The sequence below is a fragment of the Quercus lobata genome, chromosome 5 (assembly GCF_001633185.2).
Source record: "Quercus lobata isolate SW786 chromosome 5, ValleyOak3.0 Primary Assembly, whole genome shotgun sequence".
NCBI lineage: Eukaryota > Viridiplantae > Streptophyta > Magnoliopsida > Fagales > Fagaceae > Quercus > Quercus lobata.
Genome location: NC_044908.1, coordinates 42,178,718 through 42,203,724, shown reverse-complemented (window position 1 = coordinate 42,203,724; position 25,007 = coordinate 42,178,718). Strand labels below are relative to the sequence as shown.

At 43.1% G+C, this 25,007-nt stretch overlaps 3 protein-coding genes across 3 annotated transcripts; 2 read left to right on the top strand and 1 right to left on the bottom strand.

The window, feature by feature from the left end:
- Positions 1-324: 324 nt before the first annotated feature.
- On the top strand, positions 325-1,020 carry LOC115992223. Its single transcript, XM_031116317.1, has one exon. The coding sequence runs from the start codon at positions 424-426 to the stop codon at positions 892-894; it is 471 nt and encodes a 156-aa protein (XP_030972177.1). The 5' UTR covers positions 325-423; the 3' UTR covers positions 895-1,020.
- A 3,349-nt stretch (positions 1,021-4,369) lies between these two features.
- Positions 4,370-4,954, top strand: LOC115990492. Its single transcript, XM_031114320.1, has one exon. It carries the CDS (start codon positions 4,370-4,372, stop codon positions 4,952-4,954), a length of 585 nt encoding a protein of 194 aa, XP_030970180.1.
- Positions 4,955-24,339: 19,385 nt separating this feature from the next.
- Positions 24,340-24,801, bottom strand: LOC115990491. Its single transcript, XM_031114319.1, has one exon. It carries the CDS (start codon positions 24,799-24,801, stop codon positions 24,340-24,342), a length of 462 nt encoding a protein of 153 aa, XP_030970179.1.
- Positions 24,802-25,007: the final 206 nt, after the last annotated feature.

The following is a 25,007-nucleotide window of genomic DNA, read 5'->3' as shown; positions in this document are numbered from 1 at the left end:
TGCCTCTATTATATGGTAATTTTTCCGTTTGCTTGAACCCATTATTTCATTCAAATAATTGCCGAGGTGCTCCAACGTATTTCATACAATGTTTATCACAATCCTTATCTTAGATACGGGACCTTCAAAGAAATTTGATCTCAATTCCAAGCTAGCCGAACAACAAAGAGTGCTTCCTAACTTTTCACCGAGCCAGCAAGGCCACCGGAGGGAATTGACTATTGAGTTGCGTTGACTGGTTGTGGTGTGTGGTCGATTGATATAAGTGGTGTCGGCTGTTAAAGAGAGAAAAAAAGGGCAAAATATCATTTCTCAAAAATAAAATATCAGAAATCCTTATTCATTTACATCAAAAAAGAAAAAAGAAAAAAAAAGAAATCCTTATTCATTGCGAAGAGATTACACTATCATGTGAAAGAAATAATGGAAGACACAACATGGGAGCAAAGACTCCAAGCTCTAACCCATATCCTAACCAGCCCCACAAACACAGTCACACCACCTCTTCACTCTCAGTTCTTTATCTCCAACCAAATCCCTTGCTACCTCAACTGGGACTATCCTCCTATCCTATGCAACAAGTTCAACTCAACCTTCCCTTCTCTTCACCTAAAATGGGGTTTCTCTCTTTTCCTGAAAAGGGTCTCCAGATTTGGGCTCCCACAGACCTCATGGAGGTCCAAGTGCCCATTCCAACAGCCTCCACCGTTGATTCTGGCAAAGGGAGTTGAGGAAGCTCAGTGGGGTGAAGAACAAAGGAGACAGTATGTGAGGAAGAGGCTGAGCAGAAAACGACTTGGAAGTGATGTTCACCCTTTGATTCCTATCTTGGTTCCAAATCTTTTCTTGTTCTCTCTTCTGCTTTGGAAACCATTTCCGGATAGAGCTACCTAACAAATTTATCCTGTTTTCGCACCCACGGGTACTTTGTAAATGTAAATTTCAAATTACTGTTTTTGCATTAACAGGTGTATGTTGTTGCTTCCAATTTTGGTTATAAATTGCAAGTGATTTATTCTATTCGTCTGTTAAATCTGAATTAGATAGTCATATATGCAGTAAGGCAAATGGAATAGTGGGAAGATCTATTGAACTTTTATTAACAAGTCCATAGGCTATAACAAAACTTTTTTTGACGGAAGGCTATAACAAAACAGATTGCAAATGATCGTGGTAATTTCTATGGAACTATATGATGGGGAATGTAAATCATCTGATTTTTGGCACATTATAAAAGGTCTGAAATTTTGGAAAAATGTGTGTTAATTTAAATAATCATGCCAAATTGTGAAGCAAATTGAGGAGAGAAATAACCCAATTTTCTAGCCAAAAAGAAAAGAAAAAGAATCCAGCTTCTAAATACTGTTTCGAACCTTATGGTTTGCCCATTGGAATTAAAATATTTCAATACTAGTCTATTTCGGTTTTTATTTTTGGGGTTACCGCTAAAGTTGTATATTTATATACACACACCTAAGTTTGCATCATATGATATTATACCATATCAAATTATTAATTCAAAATCAAATAATATACATACTTAATATCATAATTACATAATATAAGTATATAACATGTCATATATGAGTATATTAATGAAAAAAAAAAAAAAAAAAAAAAAAAAAAAAAAAAAAAAAGCTATGTCATATGTGAGTAAAGTAAACAAAAAAAAAACAAAAAAACATATATTAATTGAAAATAATAATAAAATGTCATATGTAACTGAAGTAATAAAAGTTTCTCAAAAACAAAAAAGTGAAGTAATTAAAACTGGTGGACCAAAATGGGTGGAATAGAGTGGAATGATTCTTTTACATACCGGCTGAAATCACCATACTGAGTGAAATTTAGTGGAATGGACCAAAACGGGTGGAATAGAACAAAATGAGTCGAAATTTAGAGCGAGATGGAATAAAGGGGTGATTTGTACCAATTAACTAATTAGAATGAAAAATTGTCATTCTTAACATAACAGAACGGAATTCATATAAATGCTTTTATGAAGAAATCAAAAGAAAAAAAAAAAAAAAAAGAACTAATGACAATAATATGTTAGTATTTTTTTTTAGAAGAATAATAAAGTTCAGAGTAAATGAACATATGGGGGCTATGGCCCAAAGTGACCAGTTGGGCCTTGGGCTGTTCGAGGACACTAGTTAGTTCGAGGAAACAACGTGACTTAGATGATCTGTGCTATAAGCCTTATCACGAGAGACAAAGAAAGAGGGTCCGAGGAGGAACCCCTCCTCGGACACTGAAAATCCAGAGCAGAGGTATGTCCAAACCATTAAAGCGCATCCCCTAAACACATGAAAAGGAAGAAAACACAAAATATCTAAGCAAAAGCTGCCACCACTACATTAAATGCACTGCAGCTACTTTCCTGGCCGCATTAATGTGGAGAAGACCCCTGAACAGTGTTACCTTGGCTACCACAACTCACAAAGGACTGAAAGAGGTATCTGATAGGATAGGTGCTCAAGTGGAGGCTTGGATGATCAACAAGTGTAAAGTCCAGATGATCAGGAAGAGCCTATATAATGTATAGAAGCCCTTATAAGGAGGGGATGAGAAAAAGGAGAGAGAATACTGTAGCATGCAAAAGAACCCTAAAGTAGTAATTTGTATTCATAAATTAAATTCTGTGTCTCCTCGGACCGAAGGTTATTTCATCATAACGGCTTTTGTTATTGTCTGTGTGTTCCTTAATCTCATGCAAGCCTCTGCTTAACTTATCCAAACCTAGTTCTTAGACCCATACTCTACAAAATTCATTGCATTGGGCTTTTTAAACCAGGATTCCATACAATGCGGGCCTGGGTTCCAAATTTTGTCCTTACAATTGGCGTCGTCTGAGGGAAGAACCTAAGTGTTAGTAAGTACGACGGTTACGCATGGCAAGATCAGGTCCACACCAAGAAAATCCACGCCAAGCTGACCCTCAGCAGACAAAACTTATTGGAACTCAGCGGCAAAATAATCCTTCTGACCTTGAGCCAAATCTAGGCAATGGAAGGAACCGAAAGGGAAGCGTACATATTACTCAGACGAGCCAAAGCCACTCCCAAGTAGGCAGTCGCATATCCCAAAGGCGAAACAACTATCAGGCCATGCAGCGAGAGATAGACGACCTGAAAAAGAAGTTGTGCCGTGCACAGCAAAAGCGGTCCCCTTCCAGCTCAGACATATCCTCTAATGAGGAAGAGGATGTCAATTACAGGCGAAGATCAAGAACTCCCCCAAGTGAAACCTTCTCCTATGAAAAGGAGCAGCGCCCTAAACAGAGACATAAGAGCCCATCTAGTAAGGGTTTGGGTAATGATGCCATGAACAAAGTACTGGATCAGATCTCCAGATCACCCTTCGCGCATAGGATAGAAGGGGCTAAACTACCACGGCGTTTCCATCAACCTACGTTTACCATTTACAATGGCCGAACGGACCCTGTGGAGCATGTGAGCCAGTTTAACCAAGAATGGCTATCCATTCTCGAAATGAGGCTCTGATGTGCAAAGTTTTTCCGTCTAGCCTATGACCCGCGGCGATGAGATGGTTCAACAGCTTGAAGACGAACTCCATAGATTCCTATAAACAGCTCACTCAATTTTTTTGCTCTTGTTTTATTACGAACAGCAGGGTCCCTCGGTCCCTAAGTTCGTTATTATCATTATCTATGCACGAAGGGGAAACCTTAAAGGCATATTCGGATAGGTATTGGGAGATGTACAACGAGATGGATGAAAACCACGATGACGTCGCCATCAGCACGTTCAGAAGTGGTCTCCCCACTGAGCATGGTTTAAGGAAGTCTCTAACTGGTAAACCTGTTACCAACGTTCACCAACTGATGGACAGGATTGACAAATACAAAAGGGTGGAAGAGGACCAGCTATAAGGGAAAGGAAAGGAGAAGATCATTCCTCACAAAGGGAATGATTACAAGTCGGAACGATATAATAGTAACCAGCCGAGAAGGGATTTTTCGAGACAGGCTGGACAAACCAACATACAAGCGGTTAATGCCGTATTCAGAGAGCTGGTGCAACAGGTTCTGGAGAAAGTAAAAAATGAGCCTTTCTTCAAATGGCCGAGTAAAATGGACGGAGACTCCTCAAAACGCAACCAGGACCTGTATTGTCATTACCACCAAGACCACGGGCATACCACCGAGGATTGCAGGAATCTATGGAACCACCTGGATCAGTTAGTCCGAGAAGGAAAATTGCGCCACCTCCTACACCCTTCTAGCGGTCATCTGGGCCAGGCAGTTTAAAAGCCCTGGAAAGACGTATCCTTGAGACCTCCCATGGGGACGATACACGTCATCCTTGCCGCTCCGGGGAGGACCGACTCTTTTCCCTCCAGGGTGATGTCTGTGGCTCAGTTCTCCGCCGAGGATGTTGAGAGGGAGTCCAAAAGATCTAAAAATGGGAACTCACTTGTGCTGGGATTCTTGGACGAGGATAAGATTGGAACTATCCAATCTCATGACGATGCTTTGGTAGTTACGCTAAGGATTGGAGGGTTCGACATGAAGAGAGTACTGGTAGACCCGGGCAGTGCTGTGGAAGTGATGTACCCTGATCTGTACAAGGGGCTGAACTTAAAGCTCGAGGACTTAACGGCTTATGTCTCTCCTCTTGTAAGTTTCGAAGGGAAGACTGTCATACCAAAAGGGCAGATCAGACTGCCCATACAGACCGGATCAGAGGTGATGGAGGTGGATTTTATCGTGGTTGACGTCTACTTACCTTACACGGCTATAGTAGCCAGACCTTGGCTCCACGCCTTGGGAGCCGTTTCTTCTACACTTCACCAGAAGGTAAAATACCCATCAGAGGGGCAAGTGGAGGAGATTGGGGGAGATCAAGCCATGGCTAGGCAATGCATGGTGGCCGCCATCTCACGCCAGTCCAGTGCAGAACCCTCGGCGTCTGTGAAAAAGGACTTATAGTAATCAGCCACCTTGGCAGCACCCATCGGTGAACTAGCCGAGGGGATAAAATGTGAAAGTCTAGAAAGGGTTACTGTTGACAATATTCCAGAAAGATTCTTCCAAGTCTGCTTGGAATTACCTCTCTAAGAAAAAGGGGAACTGATTGGGTTTCTAAGAAGGAATGTTGTCGTATTCACATGGTACGCCTACGATGCCTCGGGGGTTGACCCTAATCTCATTTGTCACTACCTAAACGTTAACCCATCTTTTATTCCAAAGAAGCAGCCGCCCTAGCGCCCGTCGAAAGAGCATGCCGACGCTGTTAGGGATGAAGTGATGAAGCTGAAAAAGGCAGGGGCTATCAAAGAATTCTTTTACCCCGAGTGGTTGGCAAATACAGTGGTGGTAAGAAAGAAGACGGGGAAGTGGCGAGTTTGCGTAGACTTCACAGACATGAACAAGGCGTGCCCGAAAGACCCGTTCCCATTGCCTCGAATAGATCGGTTGGTAGATGCAACTGTAGGCCACCCCCGAATGAGCTTCCTGGATGCCTTCCAGGGTTATCATCAAATACCACTGGCTTTAGAAGATCAGGAGAAAGCAACGTTCATGACACCCGTCGAAAACTACCACTTTAAGGTGATGCCTTTCGGTTTAAAGAATGCAGGGTCTACCTACCAAAGGATGATGACCAGAATGTTCGAACCACAACTAGGCAAGGCTATTGAAGTCTACATAGACGATATGGTAGTAAAAAGTAAAGTGGTGTCCGAGCACGTGAGAGACCTTGAAGTCATTTTTGGCATCTTAAGAGAGCACAAGTTGTGCCTCAATGCTTCTAAGTGTTCATTTGGTGTCGGGTTTGGTAAATTTTTGGGCTATATGGTAACTCACAGGGGAATAGAGGTAAGCCCGGACCAAATCAAAGCGATTCATAACCTACAAACTCCTCGGAACCTAAAAGAAGTACAGAAACTCACTAGAATGATCGCAGCATTAAATCGGTTCATTTCCCGATCTACAGACTGGTGCCGACCTTTCTACCTCTAGATGAACAAGTGGAAAGGATTTGACTGGTCCGAAGATTGTGCCCTAGCCTTCCAGCAACTTAAAGAATACCTGTCACGGCCTCCCATCATGTCTAGCCCTGAGGACGACGAAGTTCTGTTCGCATACATAGCAGTTGCCCCTCACGCTGTGAGCTTGGTGTTAATACGGGTTGATAATGGCATACAACGACCAGTGTACTATGTAAGTAAATCGTTACATGAAGCTGAGGTGCACTACTTACCACTGGAAAAGGCAATTCTTGCAGTAGTGCATGCCACGCGAAAACTTCTCCACTACTTTCAGGCACACACGGTCATTGTCCTGACTCAACTTCCCCTCTGGTCGGTGCTTTGAAGCGCCGATTACACAGGAAGAATCGCCATGTGGAGTACGCTTCTAGGGGCTTTCGATATTAAGTACATGCCTCGGACCTCTGTCAAGGGCCAAGTCCTCGCGGATCTAGTTGCTGAATTTGCTGAACCTTCTATAGAAGCAGTAGCGGAGGAGGAAAACATGGATGGAAAATCGGTTGGCACAATCTCTGCACAAGGAGCCTTGCGATGGAAGGTCTATGTTGATGGCGCGGCAAACCAAAAGGGATCTGGGGTAGGGCTGGTTCTAATATCGCCCGAGATGATTACCATTGAAAAATCATTAAGACTTGGGTTCTCGGCTACAAACAATGAAGCCGAGTATGAGGCTTTGCTGCAAGGAATGTTCATGGTGCAAAAAATGGGCGGAAAAGCGATAGAAGCGTTCTCAGACTCCAGATTGGTCGTAGGCCAAGTGAGAGGCAAGTTGGAGGCTAGAGATGCGAGAATGCAGGAATACCTTGGTCAAGTCAAACGCTTGCAATTAGACTTTGAATTTTTTAACTTGATGCATGTCTCTAGAAGCGGGAACACACATGCGGATTCATTGGCCACTCTTGCCACGTCGTCGACGTAGGATCTACCACGAATGATCCTTGTTGAGGGTTTATGCAAGACGGATACAATCAAAAGGGATATAGTTCGAATCCATCATGTCAGAATGAATCCGAGCTGGATGGATCCCATAGTGAGTTTTCTTTGGTTGTCAGAGGACCACAAGCTATACAAGCGCTCCTACTCCGGGCCATATTTATTATGTGTACACCCAGAGGCATTAGAGACATTGCTCGAAGAACTGCATGAAGGAATTTGTGGGAGCCACACGGGAGGAAGATTGCTAGCACATAGAGCACTTATTCAAGGGTACTGGTGGCCGAGCATGCAGAAAGAGGCCCAAGAATATGCAAAGAAATGCGATCAATGCCAGAAATTCACCCCAAATATCCACCAACCGGGGGGAGTCCTTAACCCCGTTTCCAGTCCTTGGCCGTTTGCTCAATGGGGTCTGGATATTGTCAGCCCTTTCCTGAAAGCAGCAGGGAACAAGCGATACTTAATGGTTGGCACAGATTACTTCACCAAATGGGTTGAGGCTGAGCCTTTAGCCAACATCAGGGATGTGGATGCAAAGAAATTCATTTGGAAAAACATCATTACACGCTTCGGAACTCCTCGCACCCTCATCTCGGACAACAGCCTTCAGTTTGATAGTAAGACCTTCAGGAAATACTGCTGTAACTTTGGAATCACAAACCGATATTCCACTCCAGCCTATCCCCAAGGAAATGGGCAAGCCGAAGCTGTGAATAAGGTCATAGTCAACGGGTTGAAAAAGAGATTGGATGATGCAAAGGGAAGATGGGTGGAAGAACTACCACACGTCCTATGGACCTACCGAACCACGCCGCGACGGTCAATGGGAGAAACTCCTTTTTCGATGACTTTCGGGGTCGAGGCTGTGCTCCCCTTGGAAACTAGCGTCCCAACGTTGAAATCCAGCACTTTTACCCTAAGAAATAATGACGAGTTATTAGGGAGAAGTCTAAACTTAGCCGAGGAGAAAAGAGAAAAGGCAATGATCCAATTGGCCTATTACCACCAAAAGTTAAAGGAAGGGTACGGTACTAATGTAAAACTAAGGCCATTAGGGCCAAGCGACCTCGTGATGAGAAAAAATTTTGGCAGCGCCAAGAACCCTTCTTGGGGTAAGCTGGAACCCAACTGGGAAGGCCCATATCACATCACTTCAGTGGCCGGAATAGGTGCTTATTATCTAGAAGACCTAGACGAGAAAACTGTACCTCGCCCATGGAATGTAAATAATCTAAGAAGATATTATTATTAATGAAAGCAGCTATGTCTGTATTGTATCTTGTGATCATCGCGTATTTGTCGGCTCATTTCTTTCTATCCAAGTTTTAAACAGAACCTAAGTCCTACTTGGCTCCTTAGACCATATACTTAGGGGAAATTAACAACTTATAGCACCTATACAAGTTTTAAACAGAACCTAAGTCCTGCATGGCTTCTCGGACCACAGATTTAGGGGAAATTAACAACTTATGGCACCTATACAAGTTTCAAACAGAACCTAAGTCCTGCATGGCTCCTCGGACCACGGACTTAGGGGAAATTATCAACTTATGACACCTGTACAAGTTTTAAATAGAACAGAACCTAAGTCCTACATGGCTCCTCAAACCACAGACTTAGGGGAAATTAACAACTTATGGCATCTATACAAGTTTTAAACAGAACCTAAGTCCTGCATGGCTCCTCGGACCATAGACTTAGGGGAAATTAACAACTTATGGCATCTATACAAGTTTTAAACAGAACCTAAGTTTTGCATGGCTCCTCGAACCACAGACTTAGAGGAAATTAACAACTTATGACATCTATCCAAATTTTAAACAGAACCTAAGTCTTGTATGGCTCTTCGGACCACAGACTTAGGGGAAGTTAGCAATTCAAGACTTCTATGCAGTTCTAAGGTATGTTCATAGTCTTGCATGATAGCGTTTATTATTCAAAGTTCATTACACAGTTCTGTTTCTTCTCACTTGTTTATATTGGTAGAGTGTTGTTGCAAACATCAACTAAAGAAACAGTCACCTTGACTCGGAACAATATAATAAAATTCCATCAACATTAATCATAAAGATAAAAAATGAGAAAAAGAACATTTGTATTGATAACCAAGAATAATACAATGAGAGGTCTTTGAAAAAGAACAAAATGCAATACAACTTCCGTCCGAAATAAAAATAATAATAATAATAAGAACCCTAGGAGCTAAGCCTTAGTAGGAGGATCTTCTTTTTGCCCTGGCTAAGGAGGTGGAACATCCTTGACTTTGGGACCTGCCCTATGATCCTCGGCCTCAGTGACTGTCTCCTTAGCGAGATCCTTGGCCTTGGAGGAAGGTTTCTTTCCCTTACCCTTGTCTTTACCTTTCTCTTCCTCCACATCCTCAACCTGGACGGCGACCTGACCAGAGCCCCCGGTAATTTCAGCTAAGGGGATGGCATCAGGAACAACCGTAGGCTGCTCGGAAGCTTCAGTGGCATCGGTAGGGATCTCCCGGATCTCTGGAGGGAAGAAGACATTCTCGGGAAATCTCATGGTAGAATCTGCAGGGATCCCTGCAGCATTAAGAGCCTGAGCCCATGAAATACTGCAGTAATCCCTGCATACTACTAGCAGCTCTTCGGAAAGCCTCACCTTCGTTTCCTCCGCTCCAAGCTGGTAAGCAACCCTTTTTTTGGCCTCGGCTGATTCCTTGGCTAGCTGGGCCTCTTTCTTGGCTCGCTGGGCTTCTTCCTTGGCTTTCTGCAATGCGGCTTTGAGATCCAGCACGGTTTGCTTTTCAGTAGAGAGGTTGGTCTCAATCACGTACAGTTTCCAGCGTTGATCTTTCGCTTGTTTCTCGGCAGTCTTCAAGCCAGCCTCAGCACTCTTACGACTTGACTCTGCCTCCTTGAGCTTCTTAGATAGCTCATGATGTTCCTACTTGAAGGCTCCTAGGGCCTTCTCCACCTCAGCACGAGAGAGGGCTTCAACATCAACCAACTTACGATTGTCGCGGCACTACTCCTTGGCCATAAAGACTTGCTGGGTAATCTGCCCAAGAAGTGACAAGATGACAAGTTAAAATATGATATGATCCAATGATCTTACCGATGAGAGGATGAATTGCCTTACCATTGCAAGATCCCTCTTCAGGGATAGGAAGAGTTCAGGCTGTGAAAATCACCTGTAAGCTTCCATGTCCTTGGGAAGGAGCATGGGCTGCTCCAGGGCTTCAGCAATGTACCCAGCTCGGCCCCTGTTGTACTCTCGGACTGAAGCGTTATAGGAAATTGCTGCTCCATCCACTTCAAGCCAGGGGCTCCAAGTGCACGGAGGCATGCGCACTTCAGCCCATTCCTTCTCTTCTCAGCTCTCCACAGATGGAGCCCTTTTGTCCCGATACTCCCAGGTCGTCTTTTGTTGTTTACCGCCCTGGCGAGGACCCACCTCGCCTTCCTCGAGGAACTCAACCGGCCTCTTCTTCTTTAGGTCGGGATTAACTTTCAAGCCGAGATTGGCAAGGATCTGTGGAGCAGCAGGAGGAAGGACAAAAGAGGTCTGGGACTTGGCCGGCACCTTCGATGATTGCCTCTTACCCCAGGCGGCCATCAGCTCCTGCAAGCTTTTTCCTTTGTTAGAGGCCATGTTGTCCACCTCTTCGTCGGAAGAATCGTCCGAGCAGGCAATAACAAGTGGAGGGGCGCTGATTACGGAGTTTCTATCTGGCTCACCCTCAGCGTCCGAGAGTTCAATCAAAGGAGCCTTTGGAATGTCCTCCTCAAAGTAGAACTCGTCTATCTCCCCCTCCAAAGAAAGACGAGACGATTCAGTCTCCCCTTCAACAAATTCTGCAACTTTGGGATTCTCCTCTAGAGGTGGCTGTGCAATTGGTTGAGGATTCTGAAGGACGGGCAAAACAACCGGCCGAAGATCGTTTTGAGCCAAAAATCTTGGTTTTGACACGTCGATCCTAGCCAACCTTGGGCTACCGGCTCTTATGGATTGGCCGACGTCTAAGAAAGCACGGGACAAGGGTTCGTAACCCAAGATCAAATGAGCAGGACGCAGTTGCCCGTCCTTGTTAACGAAGATCTTTGACCTCAGGAGGTAATTCAAGGCCGGAACGTTTGTATGGCTCAGCCGAGGAGCAACATTTGCCCTATCTACAAAATAGCCGAGAAGGAAATTGTAGTCAGATTACCAAAAAAAAAAAAAATTCTTTTCTGAGTCTTCAAGCAAAAGAAATAAAACTAAGGGGCTAAATCCCCTTCCCAAGGGACTGATCCTAAAGGTACCGCACCTGGATCTCCTACCCGAGTTGGACAATGAAGACTGTCGCTCCACTCCCCCGAGACAATAAGGTAGTCATCCTTTATAGTCTTATTGGACTTAGGAAGACAGGAGATTAGCCTAACGATCTCGGACCGAGATTTAAGATAGTACCTCGCTTTAGCGAGATGGTGGCACTCGTACATATGAACTACGTTGTGCCATATAAGGCCTAAACCCATCTGCTCGTTCAGAACATCTACACTGCCCAAGACCCTAAACAGGTTGGGGGCGCACTGATGTGGTGTCAACCTATGATTACGTAAATAATCCCGGGTAATCCTACGCATGGGAAGTATCATTCCTCCCCCTATAAAAACGATCATTGGAATGACGACTTGACCCATGTCCCTATCGGTCAGTACACGTTCCGGAGGGCAATGCTCCAAAACCACCCCTGGCGGGATGCGATACTTTGCTCTAAAGGCCTCCATGGCAGTAGGAGTATCTACTAAATACTTGAATCTGCCCATCTAGGCGAACTGACAGTCCAAAAGGGGGGGCCGAGATAAAATGGGAGTAGTACAGAGGAATGAGAACTTACGGGTATCCTTACAACAATCTCTGAAGCCCTCTAGGATCTTCTCAGGGAAAGACTCCTCACAAAAATGGCTATGGAGATTCAAAGGTCTGGAGCGTTTACGACGACTGGGCGCTAGAGTTCTTTGGAGTTCTTGTATGTTAGAAAGAAACAAGAGCAAAGAGCGCTTCTCCAAAACTTTATATAGCAAGAGAGGACACAGAAGGTCACTCTCGCTCAAAATCCTAGGAGGAATATCAACCATTGGATTTGCGCTTCACCGTTGGATGTGAGGAACACAAAGCTGCTTGGAGTAATTAATAGTGCCTCGTAACTTACAACGCGTTAGAAGCAACTGCTCCCACGCGTGTGAACCAAAAATTGATTGGTCTTATCCCTCAAAAAGTCAAAACCCAGCTTTTCTCCTCGGATGGGATAAAAATCGGAGTTTTGAGGGGCTACTGTGGGGACTATGGCCCAAAGTGACCAGTTGGGCCATGGGCTGTTCGAGGACACTAGTTAGTCCGAGGAGACAATGTGACATAGACGATCTGCGTTATAAGCCTTATCACGGGAGACAAAGAAAGAGGGCCCGAGGAGGAACCCTGCCTCAGACACTGAAAATCCGGAGTAGAGGTATGTCCAAACCACTGAAGCGCATCCCCTAAACACATGAAAAGGAAGAAAACACAAAATATCTAAGCAAAAGCTGCCACCACCACATTAAATGCACCACATTAAATGCACTGCAGCTACTTTCCTGGCCGCATTAATGTGGAGAAGACTCCTAAACAGTATTACCTTGGCTACCACAACTCACAATGGATTGAAAGAGGTGTCTGATGGGATAGGTGCTCAAGTGGAGGCTTGGATGATCAACAAGTGTAAAGCCCAGATGATCAGGAAGAGCTTATATAATGTATAGAAGCCCCCAAAAGGAGGGGATGAGAAAAAGGAGAGAGAATACTGTAGCATGCAAAAGAACCCTAAAGTAGTGATTTGTATTCATAAATTAAATTCTGTATCTCCTCGGACCGAAGGTTATTTCATCATAACGGCTTTTGTTCTTGTCTGTGTGTTCTTTAATCTCATGCAAGCCTCTGCTTAACTTATCCAAACCTAGTTCTTGGACCCATACTTTACAAAATTCATTGCATTGGGCTTTTTGAACCAGGATTCCATATAGTGCGGGCTTGGGTTCCAAATTTTGTCCTTACAGAACATATATCCTTTCTATTTTTAGAAGTTATTACTTTTTAGTTTTTTTTTTTTTTTTTTTTGGATACCAGCTGCATAACATTAAACAAACTAAGGAGAATACAAAGTTTTAAGCCTTAGAAGGCTAGTTCAGGATACAAAAAAACCAGGACAATTAGCAGCTACAGAGGCTATGTGAAGTACATTCGTCATAACTAGTTTAGGAACAAAAAAGACAAATATACACAAGCTTTGCTGCTGCAATTGCCAAAGGTCAGCAAGGAGATCTTGATCTTGCCATGAGGGTTTGCTGTACAAGTTGCAGATTTGGACTAGCTTTTTATGGTTGCACAAAACAAGTATTTTGCTAAAACCATGGTCTTTGGCTTTGAAAATTGCTTCCACCATTGCCTCCTGAGTCACCATATATATTGATTGTCTACCACTGTTTGCTGCACCGCTGAAGATAGTGACCCCTGTCATAGAAGTAGCTTCAAAAGCAAAGCCAAATCTCTTAGTTTTCCTATTTCTGCTAGCTGCCACTTTGATGAGAATCTGCCAGTTCTGGTGAGGAATTCTTTGCAAGGTCTGTTTCTCACTTGGTCTGGTGTTTTGCCTTTGACTGAAAGCTGTTTGATACCGAGAACTTCCTATAGTCCAGAATAAAACCAATTGCATATAGGTTCTAGAAATCGCGTTGGATTGTAATTTCCTTAGGATCGGGGTGAACCAGAGGGCCATGTCTAGCAAATGGCACTTCGTCACCCTCACTGGATAGCAAATCAGATTCCTGTTCTTTAGTAAAGAGATCAGCACTGAAATCCGAGTCACTGCTATCTGTCCATCCATATTCTCTAGCCTGAACGTGAGTTTCCATTTAGGACAGCAAGAAGAGTTGCATGCACCAGGGGAAGTGCAGTGCGACTCAAGTATAAAGATATGAGACAAGAGGAAAACCAGGAAAAAAAAAGAGTTAACAGGGAATTAAGTTAAGGTAGGGAAAAGAGAGGATTCTGGCATTTTACCCCTAATTTTGAAAAAAATTAGCAACATGCCCCTGTTTGTAAACTATATAGGAGTGTGCCCCTGTTTCGATACTCGATTATCCTAAAATCGAGTTCAATTAAATACTCGATTTGTAGAAAATCGAGTTATGCCCGATCAAACTTAAAAAAAATATTAAAAAAAAAATTTCCATGGAACTCGAGTTTCAGGAAATCGAGTTCCATGCAAAAAAAAATTTTATAAGTGTGATTGCTCTATATTCAAGGAGCCCTATAGTGGCGTTTTTAAGCCCTATAGTGACGTTTTAAAACCCTATAGCGGCGTTTTCCTGCAAATATTTTTAGAAGTGTGATTGGCCCATATTCACGGTGCCCTATAGTGGCGTTTTTATGCCCTATAGTGACGTTTTAAGGCCCTATAGCGGCGTTTTTCTGCAAAAATTTTTATAAGCATAATCGCTTTGTTCTGGGTGCCCTATAGTGATGTTTTTATGCCCTATAGTGACGTTTTTAAGCCCTATAGTGACGTTTTAGAGCCCTATAGCGGCGTTTTCCTGCAAAAAATTTTTATAAGTCCCCATACCAAGTTCAAGAGGCCCTATAGTGGCGTTTTTAAGCCCTATAGTGACGTTTTAAAACCCTATAGCGGCGTTTTCCTGCAAATATTTTTAGAAGTGTGATTGGCCCATATTCACGGTGCCCTATAGTGGCGTTTTTATGCCCTATAGTGACGTTTTAAGGCCCTATAGCGGCGTTTTTTTGCAAAAATTTTTATAAGCGTAATCGCTTTGTTCTGGGTGCCCTATAGTGATGTTTTTATGCCCTATAGTGACGTTTTTAAGCCCTATAGTGACGTTTTAGAGCCCTATAGCGGCGTTTTCCTGCAAAAAATTTTTATAAGTCCCCATACCAAGTTCAAGAGGCCCTATAGTGGCGTTTTTAAGCCCTATAGTGACGTTTTAAAGCCCTATGGCGGCGTTTTGGAACTCGACTTCCCTAAAATCGAGTTCTATGCTTTTTTTTTTTTTTTTTTTTAGTTTTATTTGAAATAACTTGACTTTCTACGAATCGAGTATTTTAATGAAACTCGATTTTAAAGTAATCGAGTATCGAAACAGGGGCATATCCCTATATAGTTTCGAAAAAGGGGCATATTGCTAATTTTTTTCAAAATTAAGGGCAAAAGGCTAGAATCTCCAGGGAAAAGAAGACAAAGGAAAAAACAGGAAGCGAACAAGGAAAGGTCAGACGGAGGGAAAAAGGGGATCTTTGTTTTATTAAGCTGAAATTGGGAGAAAAAGGCAAGGTTGACAAGGCATCAAGTGACACGCCTCAAGCATGCACGGCCTTGGGGGAGTAGTATACATATGAGTGTAGTTGGATGAAACAGGGAAGTAAAGAAGTGATAAGATGGTTAACCAACAAAGGTAAATAGAAGTAATTAGAAGTACAGGAAAGCGATGACCCAAAAGAGGGGAAGAAGACCCATGGGGAAAAAGCTCTCAACTTGGGAGAGAAAAGCTCTAGTTTTTTTTTTTTAATAGGCAATATATATATATATATATATATATATATTTATATTTATATATATATAATTTTTGTCCCTAAAGTTAACATAGCATTCATTTTTATCCCTAAACTATTGAAATATTACACTTTTCATCCTTAAAGTTTAAAATGATTCTTCTATTTTGTCTAAAAACAATTGAAAAAAGTTCTTTATTTGTCCCTAAACTTTAGAAGAACTTTTATTATGTCCATGTGACCAATAGTTTCACCCATAGTTATTAAACTCAGGCTAAACTTTTACCCAGTATAAGAGCTGGGTCATTTAGTTATTAGTTCAACTAGTGGGTCACTATTTGAGCCGCATGGTTAAATAAAAACTAAATAAATATAATAATAAATTTGAGAAATCATAAAACAAATATAAAAATTAGATTAAAAAAAGGCATGCTTATATTACTAATTAAAATTAAGTCTAAAAAAAAATCAACTAATAAAACTCAAGGTTTCACAAAGTAAAAAGACTAGAAAATATAAAATAAAAAGATATTATAAAATTGTAGTCAAAGTCTTCGCTAAATAAAATCTTATTGCATTATGTTTCTTAATATTATAGGAATAAAAGTGAATCTAAAGCTCCAAACTCACATTCTATGCATATTACATACTAACTTGTTGCTATAATCTCATGAATTACAATCAGAGCTAAAACTCGAAGCTATATATTTTTTGAAAAGGTAAGCATCAACCTCATTATAAAATCTCATGTTTTCATTACCTTCCAAATTCAAAAAGCAGTATTGCAATGACGTAATCTTATTCAAGACTACAAAACCAGATGGGTCACAACATCCCATTCAGGTTGCATGGGGGTTGTGAAAAAACCGATGGGTTTTACCGGGTGTTGTGAGCCTTTTTTACAATATCAGGTTGGGCTGCCTTCTGCAGTATTGGGCCCAAGTATTCTGAGTAAGGGAGTTGAGACCGGTCCAACTGCAACTCACTTTGATCCAGCTTGTGCACAAACTATGCCCCTTTTGCCAGGTTTTGATCACATACCCATGGCAGGCAGAGCTATTACAGGGAGTTATGGCAGGCAGGTATAATAAAAGTAACACAAGCGGAAAACTAAACAAAAAAAAAAAAAGGGAGCGGTAGGAAGTACCCTCCATACACAAAAAATAACAGAAAATAATAGCGATGGGTTTGAAGAGGGAAAAGTCAGTCTGCCACACCGAGTGACACTACGGAGCTTGAAACCGAGAAGGGAAACCACTTCTTCAATGCAAATAATCTCCTTAGGGAGTGAAATTAATTGCTTTGAGGGAATGGACCTAAATGGTTTATGTTCAACAGAGGTTCTTTTCCTTTGATAGAGAGCAGGACTTTGAGAGGGAGAGAGGGAATCAACTTATTGGTACATGCCTGCCGATCTAACTCTCTGTTTTCTTTCCTTATTTTCTTTCTTCTTCTTTTTTTTTTATTTTTTTTATTTTTTTTTTATTTTTTATCTTTCTTTTTCCTCTCTTTTCTCCATGCTTGTTTTCTATTCTGTGGTTTTCTTTAAAGTTCCTATCACCCCTCCTTCCCCTGATCCCTGTGCATGATTAGGGTCCCTTTTTTTATAGTGCCTGCCATGACCGGATTTTACTATTTTAGCCCTTAACCACCTTTGTTTGGTTTGGGTGTACTTGCCGACCACCATTGGTTCATCTGCGTTGGTTGTGCCACTCCTACCACCAGACAAAGAAGACTATTTTGTTTGTTTGTCTGCCATGGCATCCTTACCTGCTACGGTGTGGGTGCTCTCTCTCTATCCCTCATGGCATGCACCTAGTGGTTCCCACTTACCCTTACTTCTTTTGGGTGATATGTCATCCCAGCAAGACATTTCCCCCAAAAGGGCCTGAGTAGGAACCTTGAAATAGGTTTTTTTTCCTTTCCCCACCGCCAGACCATGCCCTTTTACCTTTGACCTATGACTTCACCACGTCCCATATTGGCTGGGTACAGGCTGGTGATTCCTAGGCCTTGCACGTGCTTTACTTCTATATTTGTTCAAAGCTTGCCTGCTGCTCATGTACTTGCTATGATATGGAGGCATCTTTGCATATTCTGGCGGTCATTCCTGGCCTCTTATGGCGTGGGCTGTTTTCTGATCTCATATTTTCTACTCCCTTGCTTCCTTTGGGGCTGGGCTTTGCTGGATTGTGGGCTTCCTTTTACTCTTTCCGTAGCCTTGCCATTGTTTCCTGCCATATCACTCTACTATTCCTGTTGTGATGCTATTTGGTCCAAGCCTATCGGGCCTTTTTGGGCTTGTTACTTATGACTCAGTATAGTCATTTGGGCCTTTTCGGTTGTATTGCTTACGGGCTCTTGAGTCCCATTTGTTTTCTCTTGGGCATCCTTGGCCCATTTGCTTTCCTTGGCCCTTTTCCTAACTCTGCATTCCCATGAGCTTTTTACTAACTTCTTTAGGTTTCTCCGGACCAATTACCTTATCCTTTATCCTTGGGCCTCATGGGCCTGCCATCAACCCCTTACTTTCTTTGCTTGCATTACTTTAGGCCTGCTGTGGCCCATTCTCACTTTTCCACATCATACACTGCCTATGGGTTTGCTATTCCTCTCTTTTCGGGCTTCGTTAGCCCGTTTGCTTCCTCAAGGCCCATTTGTCTATTTCATAAACCTGTGATCCATTATTCCTGCCGCTTGGGCTTAATGGTTTTTTTCTATCCATTTACAAATTCTTTTCTGCCCGTGTTGCTGGGCTTCTTTCTATTTGGCTTCCCCAAAATGACGGTCAACATTTAGCCCCCTGAACATATGGAGTGTTCCTGCGGTTCATATGTGAATGAAAGACTTTCCTGCCCTTTCTATCTCTCTTCTTTCTTTTCCTTCGCGAGCTTTTTTGAACAGTGGGCCTCACCTTATACATATGTATATATATATTATATTTTTTGGCCGTGAACAATGTTGTCTCTTCGAATTTCCTAGTTTAGCAGTTATTTTGAAACACGGCCGCAGTTTCATTAATTTCATCCCTCTTTTGATGGCTGACTCGTCGCCTCCTTTCATGTCGGTATTAATGACCTTGGTATTTAAGAGGGATCCCTTCGTAACCCAAACACAAACTTCTTCTTCCTTTCCAAAACACTCTCTCCATTATCTCTTTCTTCATCGTTTCCTCCCTTTCAAACACTCCAATCCATTTACTCTGATCAAACCCTTGTATTATGACGCCGGTGAAAAGCCAAATCTTTTCTCGTCGTAAGGGAAAAGAGGTCGTCTTCAATCCTCTCGCCGCACGTGATGTAGGCGAGGAGGCCGTGTATTCCAATTCAGACCATTCCAATGAGGAAGAAGCGTAGCGTGCCTCGGACAATGACTACGCTCCTCTTATTGATCCCTGGTACGATGTCCACCCCCATTTCCCAAAGATTCTAGACAATTATGCACGGCCGCCGTCGGGCCGTGTGTGGCTTACTCTTTACCGGTGAAACACGGATGTTTTTTGGGCCCCGTTGGCCTCCTCGATCCCCAATCTTGTCATTTGCCAAGGCACTTCACTCCCCATGCATATTCACTTCGAATTTGGATCGGGTACCGCCTTGGGTTGGAAGGATGGGTAGATAGGGAGTTATCTAATACGGTTTTCATAGGGTTGCTATAGCAGGCCGGTGTGTTAAAGGCTATCATCTCATCTCGCTATTTATCTAACTATAGGGACCTTTTCAATCTACGTCATTTGGTCCGCTGGTGGTGCACCACCACTCACACCTTCTTTTACTCCTGCGGTGAGGTGACCGTGACTTTGGAAGATGTAGCAAATCAGTTGCTCTTGCCCATTCTTGGTGATGTTGATCCTGCCGCTTTAGAGCTTTCTCCGGAGGAAGAGGCCGTGGAGGCCGAATTGAAGAAGAGGATGAGTGGGAATGCCAAGTTGTTGTATTGGGTTAGTTCCTCTGCTAAGATCTCCGATGCTACTCGTCGTGTGGCCTTTGTCACCTTCTGGCTTTGTAAGTTTATCTTTGGCTCCCGTCCCCACTATGCTGTGAAACCTTTATATTTTCGTTTAGCTATTAAGATATCTGGTGGGGTGAGTTTGCCATTAGCTTCTATGTTCTTGGGGCATTTGTATATTCAGTTGGACATTATGCGGAGCGACGAGAGTCAGGCAGGCTCCTGCCACATAGTCACTACTTCCGTTCATAGTACTATCCTACAGCAGTTGTTGTTTGAGCATTGTGCTCGGCACTTGGCGAAGTGTAGGCCCGTTTGTTTTGCCAAAGAGAAGTATTAATCGTGCCCGAGAGGAATTACCCATTTTTGCGGTAGATTTGAGTCCGACTTTCCATTGGCTTTCCATTTGTCTGGTTTGAAGCCAATTGATCATTCTGCTGTTGAGTCTTTTGACAAAGGAATTGGGTTTTCTTGGAGAGCTTATAGGAACTTGGGTGTGGGTTACACATGTGTAGATTCTGTTATGGGTCTGTTTGTTGACACTGCCGGGACCACCACCCCCTTGACTGATTTCGAGGAGACCGGTATCACTTACTTGGCAGCCACCAATGTTGGGTGGTTGCCTTATCTGGCTTACGAGGGCCTCAGATTCGTGCATTATCCTGCCAACCGGGTGAGAAGACAATTTAGGCTAGATCAAGACATTCCTAATGATCTTTCTTTTCTTATGGAGTCTCCTACTTCCGTTTGACCATTCCTGCGGCATATCGCTTTTGAATTCTGGAGCCAGCATTTTACTACAGTTACCATTCCAGACTCATTGAGAGAGGGTACTTGCACTCCTGCTATGCACGACTACTAGCAGGCTGTGATGACTTTGTTTGAGTAGGAATTGATGGGTAGTCGTGGTTTCTCCCTTATTTCCCCTGAAGGGCTTAGTATGGTCATTTTGGCCAATCCTTGGTTGCTCCTCCCCTCCAAGTCTATGTTAGCATATGCCAGGAAGTAGAGCCGATCTGCCATCTTTGAGTAGAGTGAGGAGGATAGAGGGTGGCATTGGCATGTTGGTGATTATCCTTCGGGTTGGGAAAAGAAAGTGAAAGTGACAAACATTTTTGCGCCGGGTAAAAAAGGTCTTGCCAAGTTTAAGTCTGCAAGCAAGTCCAAACTTGCTACTTCACGGCCATTTACAGGTGCTCCCCCTTCCAGCAGGACACGAGGCAATAAGGGAAAGACAACTCCTCACCCTGCATTCGCCGCTGAGCGAAGAGTATGTTATTTTCTAATTCTGCCTTTTCTTTTGTATATACATATTTCTTTGACTTTCCTGTGACTAACCTTACATGCTTGCTGACTCCTCTCTTCAACCTTATCTTTTGTTCTCTTTTTTCTTTGCAGTCTAAGCATAAGGAAAATACATCTGTCACCCATCCCATATTGCTTGACGAGCCTGAGTTTGAGGTACATCTCTTTTTTTTTTTTTTTTTTTTTTTTTTTTTTTTTTTTTCCTTTGCTACATGCCTTTGGTTGTCTCATCCAGTTATGGGCTCCTTTTTTTTTTTTTTTTTTTTTTTTTTTTTTTTTTTTGTCTTCTAGGATAAGCCTAAGCCTATCTCTATATATCACCCCACAGTCGAGGAGCTTTCTGCCTCCATGGGTGTACCCATTCGAAGCTTTTTTGATGGGGCTGACGTAGTATTTGCAACACCTATCCCTTTTGCTACTGCACACGGAGTTCCTACTGAGACTCCTATCCCTTCCACTAAGCCAGTACCCATAGATGAGGGTACTTATACTGAGAAGGTTAGTGAGGCCACTCCCATTCTTGCCAAGGTACCTACTCCCCAAGAGGGAGTCATTCCTCCTGCTGCTGCTTAGACCGAGGTTGCTTCTCCTGTCACACCCCTTGTTATCTCCACCAGTGACCCCTTTGCAGCTCTATCTTAAGCTGTAAAGGATGGTTATTCTTTGGTAGTTACCCCTTCTTTCATTCCTAGCTTTGCTACACGTGGGCCTGATGCAGACTTGTCCTCTAAGGGGTCTAAGGACGTTCTTGAGGATCTTGACGATGAGCCTATTCTGAAGAAGAGGATTTTTGATTCAAATGAAAAGGAAAGTGTTGCCCCCGAGACCGAATTCATGGGTATGTCCCCTTTTTTTTTTTGCTAAGTTTACTCTTCCCTTTTTTTCTTTATCTCCTCCTTACACATATGTATTTGCGTCTCCTCTTTGCTGTGATCTCCCTTTATTTGTATGCCAATTTTCCTGTTTGCAGAGACCTTTAAGGGGTCAGGAGTTGCCGCAGACGTAGGTATACCCACAGCCGCTCCTCCTGTCACACCTATAACACCCGTTTCTGCCGTTCCCATAGCACCTGTTTCTGCCGTACCTTTTATACCTGTTTCTGTCCTTCCTACAGCCCTCATTCTCACGGGTCCTAGTGAGTTTCTTTTCCCTTATCTCCTTCTTCATTTCTTCCTTGTGAGTTTGTCCTCCTTAGATCACGGTTTCTCATTTCATACTTTATGCTTTCTTGATAGACTTGCTTCCTACTGCCCTTTCTCAATTTGAGGTGGGCAGTAGTTTTGCCACAATTTCGGATCTGGTGAGTGAGGCCACGACCTTCTTCGCATGCTTTGATCAACCTGAGGTCAATGAACTCGATCCTACAGATTTTTGGGGTTCCAAGCCTCCCTATGTAGATTTCCATGGCTTTGAAGTTCCCAAGGATTGTGCTTTTCATTTGGTGGCAGTCTCCAGTAGCTGTGGTGACTTTATGCAGGGATTCCGCCTTGGCCGTTCTGCGAGATAGCATTTCTTGAAGATGTTGGGGAGTGTGATGAACGATATCAAGCATAACTTCCTCGACACTATCTCCACCAAGAGGATTTTGTAGTGGAGGGCTGTGATTCAGGAGCTTGTTAGTGTGGGCTTTGCTGTGGAGTTCATTCTGGACCACCTTTGTGAGATTGCCCGAGCCCTTTTCATGAGGAGAGTTTAGCCTACTGTTGACGCCATTGATACACGGATTGAGGCTTTGAGGAAGGAGATGGTAGACTTGGAGGGTCGTCACGAGCACCTTCTTTCTAGTATTGGTGAGTCCAGTTGCTTTGGAGATCAACCTCTCATTTCCGGACTTCGTTGATGATGATGTAGTCCCCCACCTATTTTTTTTTCTTTCTTCTCTTATTACCCCATCTAGTACACTTTATATTTTCTATAGTACTTTTTTGGCCAGTTTGCCACAATTTGGGTTTGTAACTAGTTACTGCTTTTGCTATTGCTATGACATAGAATGCTAATACTTCGTACTTTTTCATTACATACTCATGAAAGCATGTTATAGTCTTGTCTTGTGACATAGTCACTTGAAGGGAAAAAAGAAGAAAAAGGAAACATAAATTCTTTAACCGAAAGGGAAAACTATATAACTTCTTCTCTTTAAACATATTAACATTTCAACCACTTTCCATTGATGGGGTCCATCAAGTCTTTACCGTCCATCTGGGTCAAATGGTAATACCCACTTGGATGCGCCTCCCTTATCACAAGGGGTCCTTCCCATTTTGGTGCAAACTTAGATGGTCCTGTCATACCTCGCCTGATGTATTCTGCTACTTTTAACACGAGTTGCCCTTCCATGAACACTCTCTCTTTAGTCATCTTGCCATAGGCTTCAGTCATCCTTTGTCTGTATCTACGGCTGTGCTCTTGGGCCTCTTCTCTCATTTCATCAAGCCTTTCCAAGTCTTTGCATCTTTCTGCCGTAAAGACCTCTTTTTCTTTTCCCTTTTCCCGCATCTGCATAACCCTCAGGAATGGAGTCATTACTTTTGTTGGGCTCATTACCTCTGTTCCGTAGACCAAGGAAAAAGGTGAAAACCCTGTGGCCGACTTTGATGAATTTCTGTAAGCCCAAAGAGCGTCTAGCAGGTGCATTGCCCATCTTCCTGTATACTCTTGGTTCATTATACTGATGATCTTTATGAGGACCTTGTTTGTTGCTTCTACTTGCCTATTTCCTTGAAGGTAATAGGGTGATGAACGATGGTGCTTTACTTGGTAGAACTCCAGCATCTTCCTTACATCATTGTTGACAAACGGTGTGCCATTGTCACTGATAATCTTGTGGGGTACTCCAAACCTCACAATTATGTTCTCCTTGATGAAGTTTGCTACTGCTCCTCCTGTGGCTTTACGGAGTGGTATTGCCTCTGCCCATTTAGTGAAGTATTCTGTAGCTACTAGGATCCATATGTATCCACGTGACGGCAGATTAACTGGCCCTACCAAATCAAGCCCCCAAATGTGAAAGGGCCATGGGTTGACCATGCTATGCAAGCTTTGCGGGTGAGTGTGAATCAGGTTGGCTTGTACTTGGCAACTGTGGCATTTTTTCACGAATTCTGCTGTGTCTTTCTTCATGGTAGGCTAGTAGTAGCCCATTTGCAGCAGGCATCTATAAAGCTTTTTCTTTCCCTGGTACTCCCCACATTCTCCTGAGTGTACTTCCTTTATCATATTTTTTGCTTCCTCGGGATCCAGACACCTTAAGGGATCTCCATCATACCCTTTCTTAAAAAGGACTGCGTTATGCAAAAAGTATCGTGTTGCCAACCTCTTAAGTTTGTACCTTTCACTGTGCTTTTGTGGCAGGATGCCTTATGCTAAGTATTGTGTGAATGGACTTCTTCGGTCTTCACTGACGAACATAGTGTAACTTTCCTCTCTGTCTGCCATGAGCTAGCAGGTCTCACATTGGGTTTGGACTTGATCTGTGTCCTTATCCATGCTTGGCCAATAAAAGCCTACCCTCTGAAGTCTATGGTAAAGGTTGACTTCCCCTCAGGATCCGTAAGTCTTGTCATGTACTTCTTTCAACTTTCTCTAGGCCTCTTCCTGTCCCATGCATCTGGACAAGACCCCACCTGGCATCCTGCGGTACAATTCTCCCCTTACCAGGGTGTAGTCTTTTAGCATCTTTAGTTCTGCAACATCTTCTTCTTTCATCAAGGCCTCCCTTATGGGAATCTGCCAATCTCCTTCATACTGTTCCTCTTGGAATCTTTCGTTCAACATTTCAATAATAGATTCTTTCCTCTTGCTGACTTCCACCCCGGCGCTATCCTTTTCGAAAATTATTTGTGAGTCTAGTGCGGCTAACGCACCTGCAAACCGGTTTTCGTTTCTTGGAGCATGTTCTATTTCGAAGATGGAAAACTTTTCCTCCATCTTCTGGGCCATTGCTCTGTACGGGACTAGGCTGGGTTCCTTTAAAGAGAAGCTCCCTTTGGTCTGGCAGACTACTAGGTTTGAATCACCCATTACCCTCAAATGCTTGACTCCCATTTCGAGAGCCGTGGCTAGCCCGGTTAGATAGGTTTCGTATTCTACCGTGTTGTTTGAACAGGGGAATTCCAGTTTGAATGATAGCACCACTACGTCGTCTTCTTCATGGTATAAAACTACTCACACTTCCCCTAATTAGGTGGTGGAAGACCTATAAAATTTCATTACCCATTGCTCTCTGACTTCTTCTACCATGGCTACTTCCC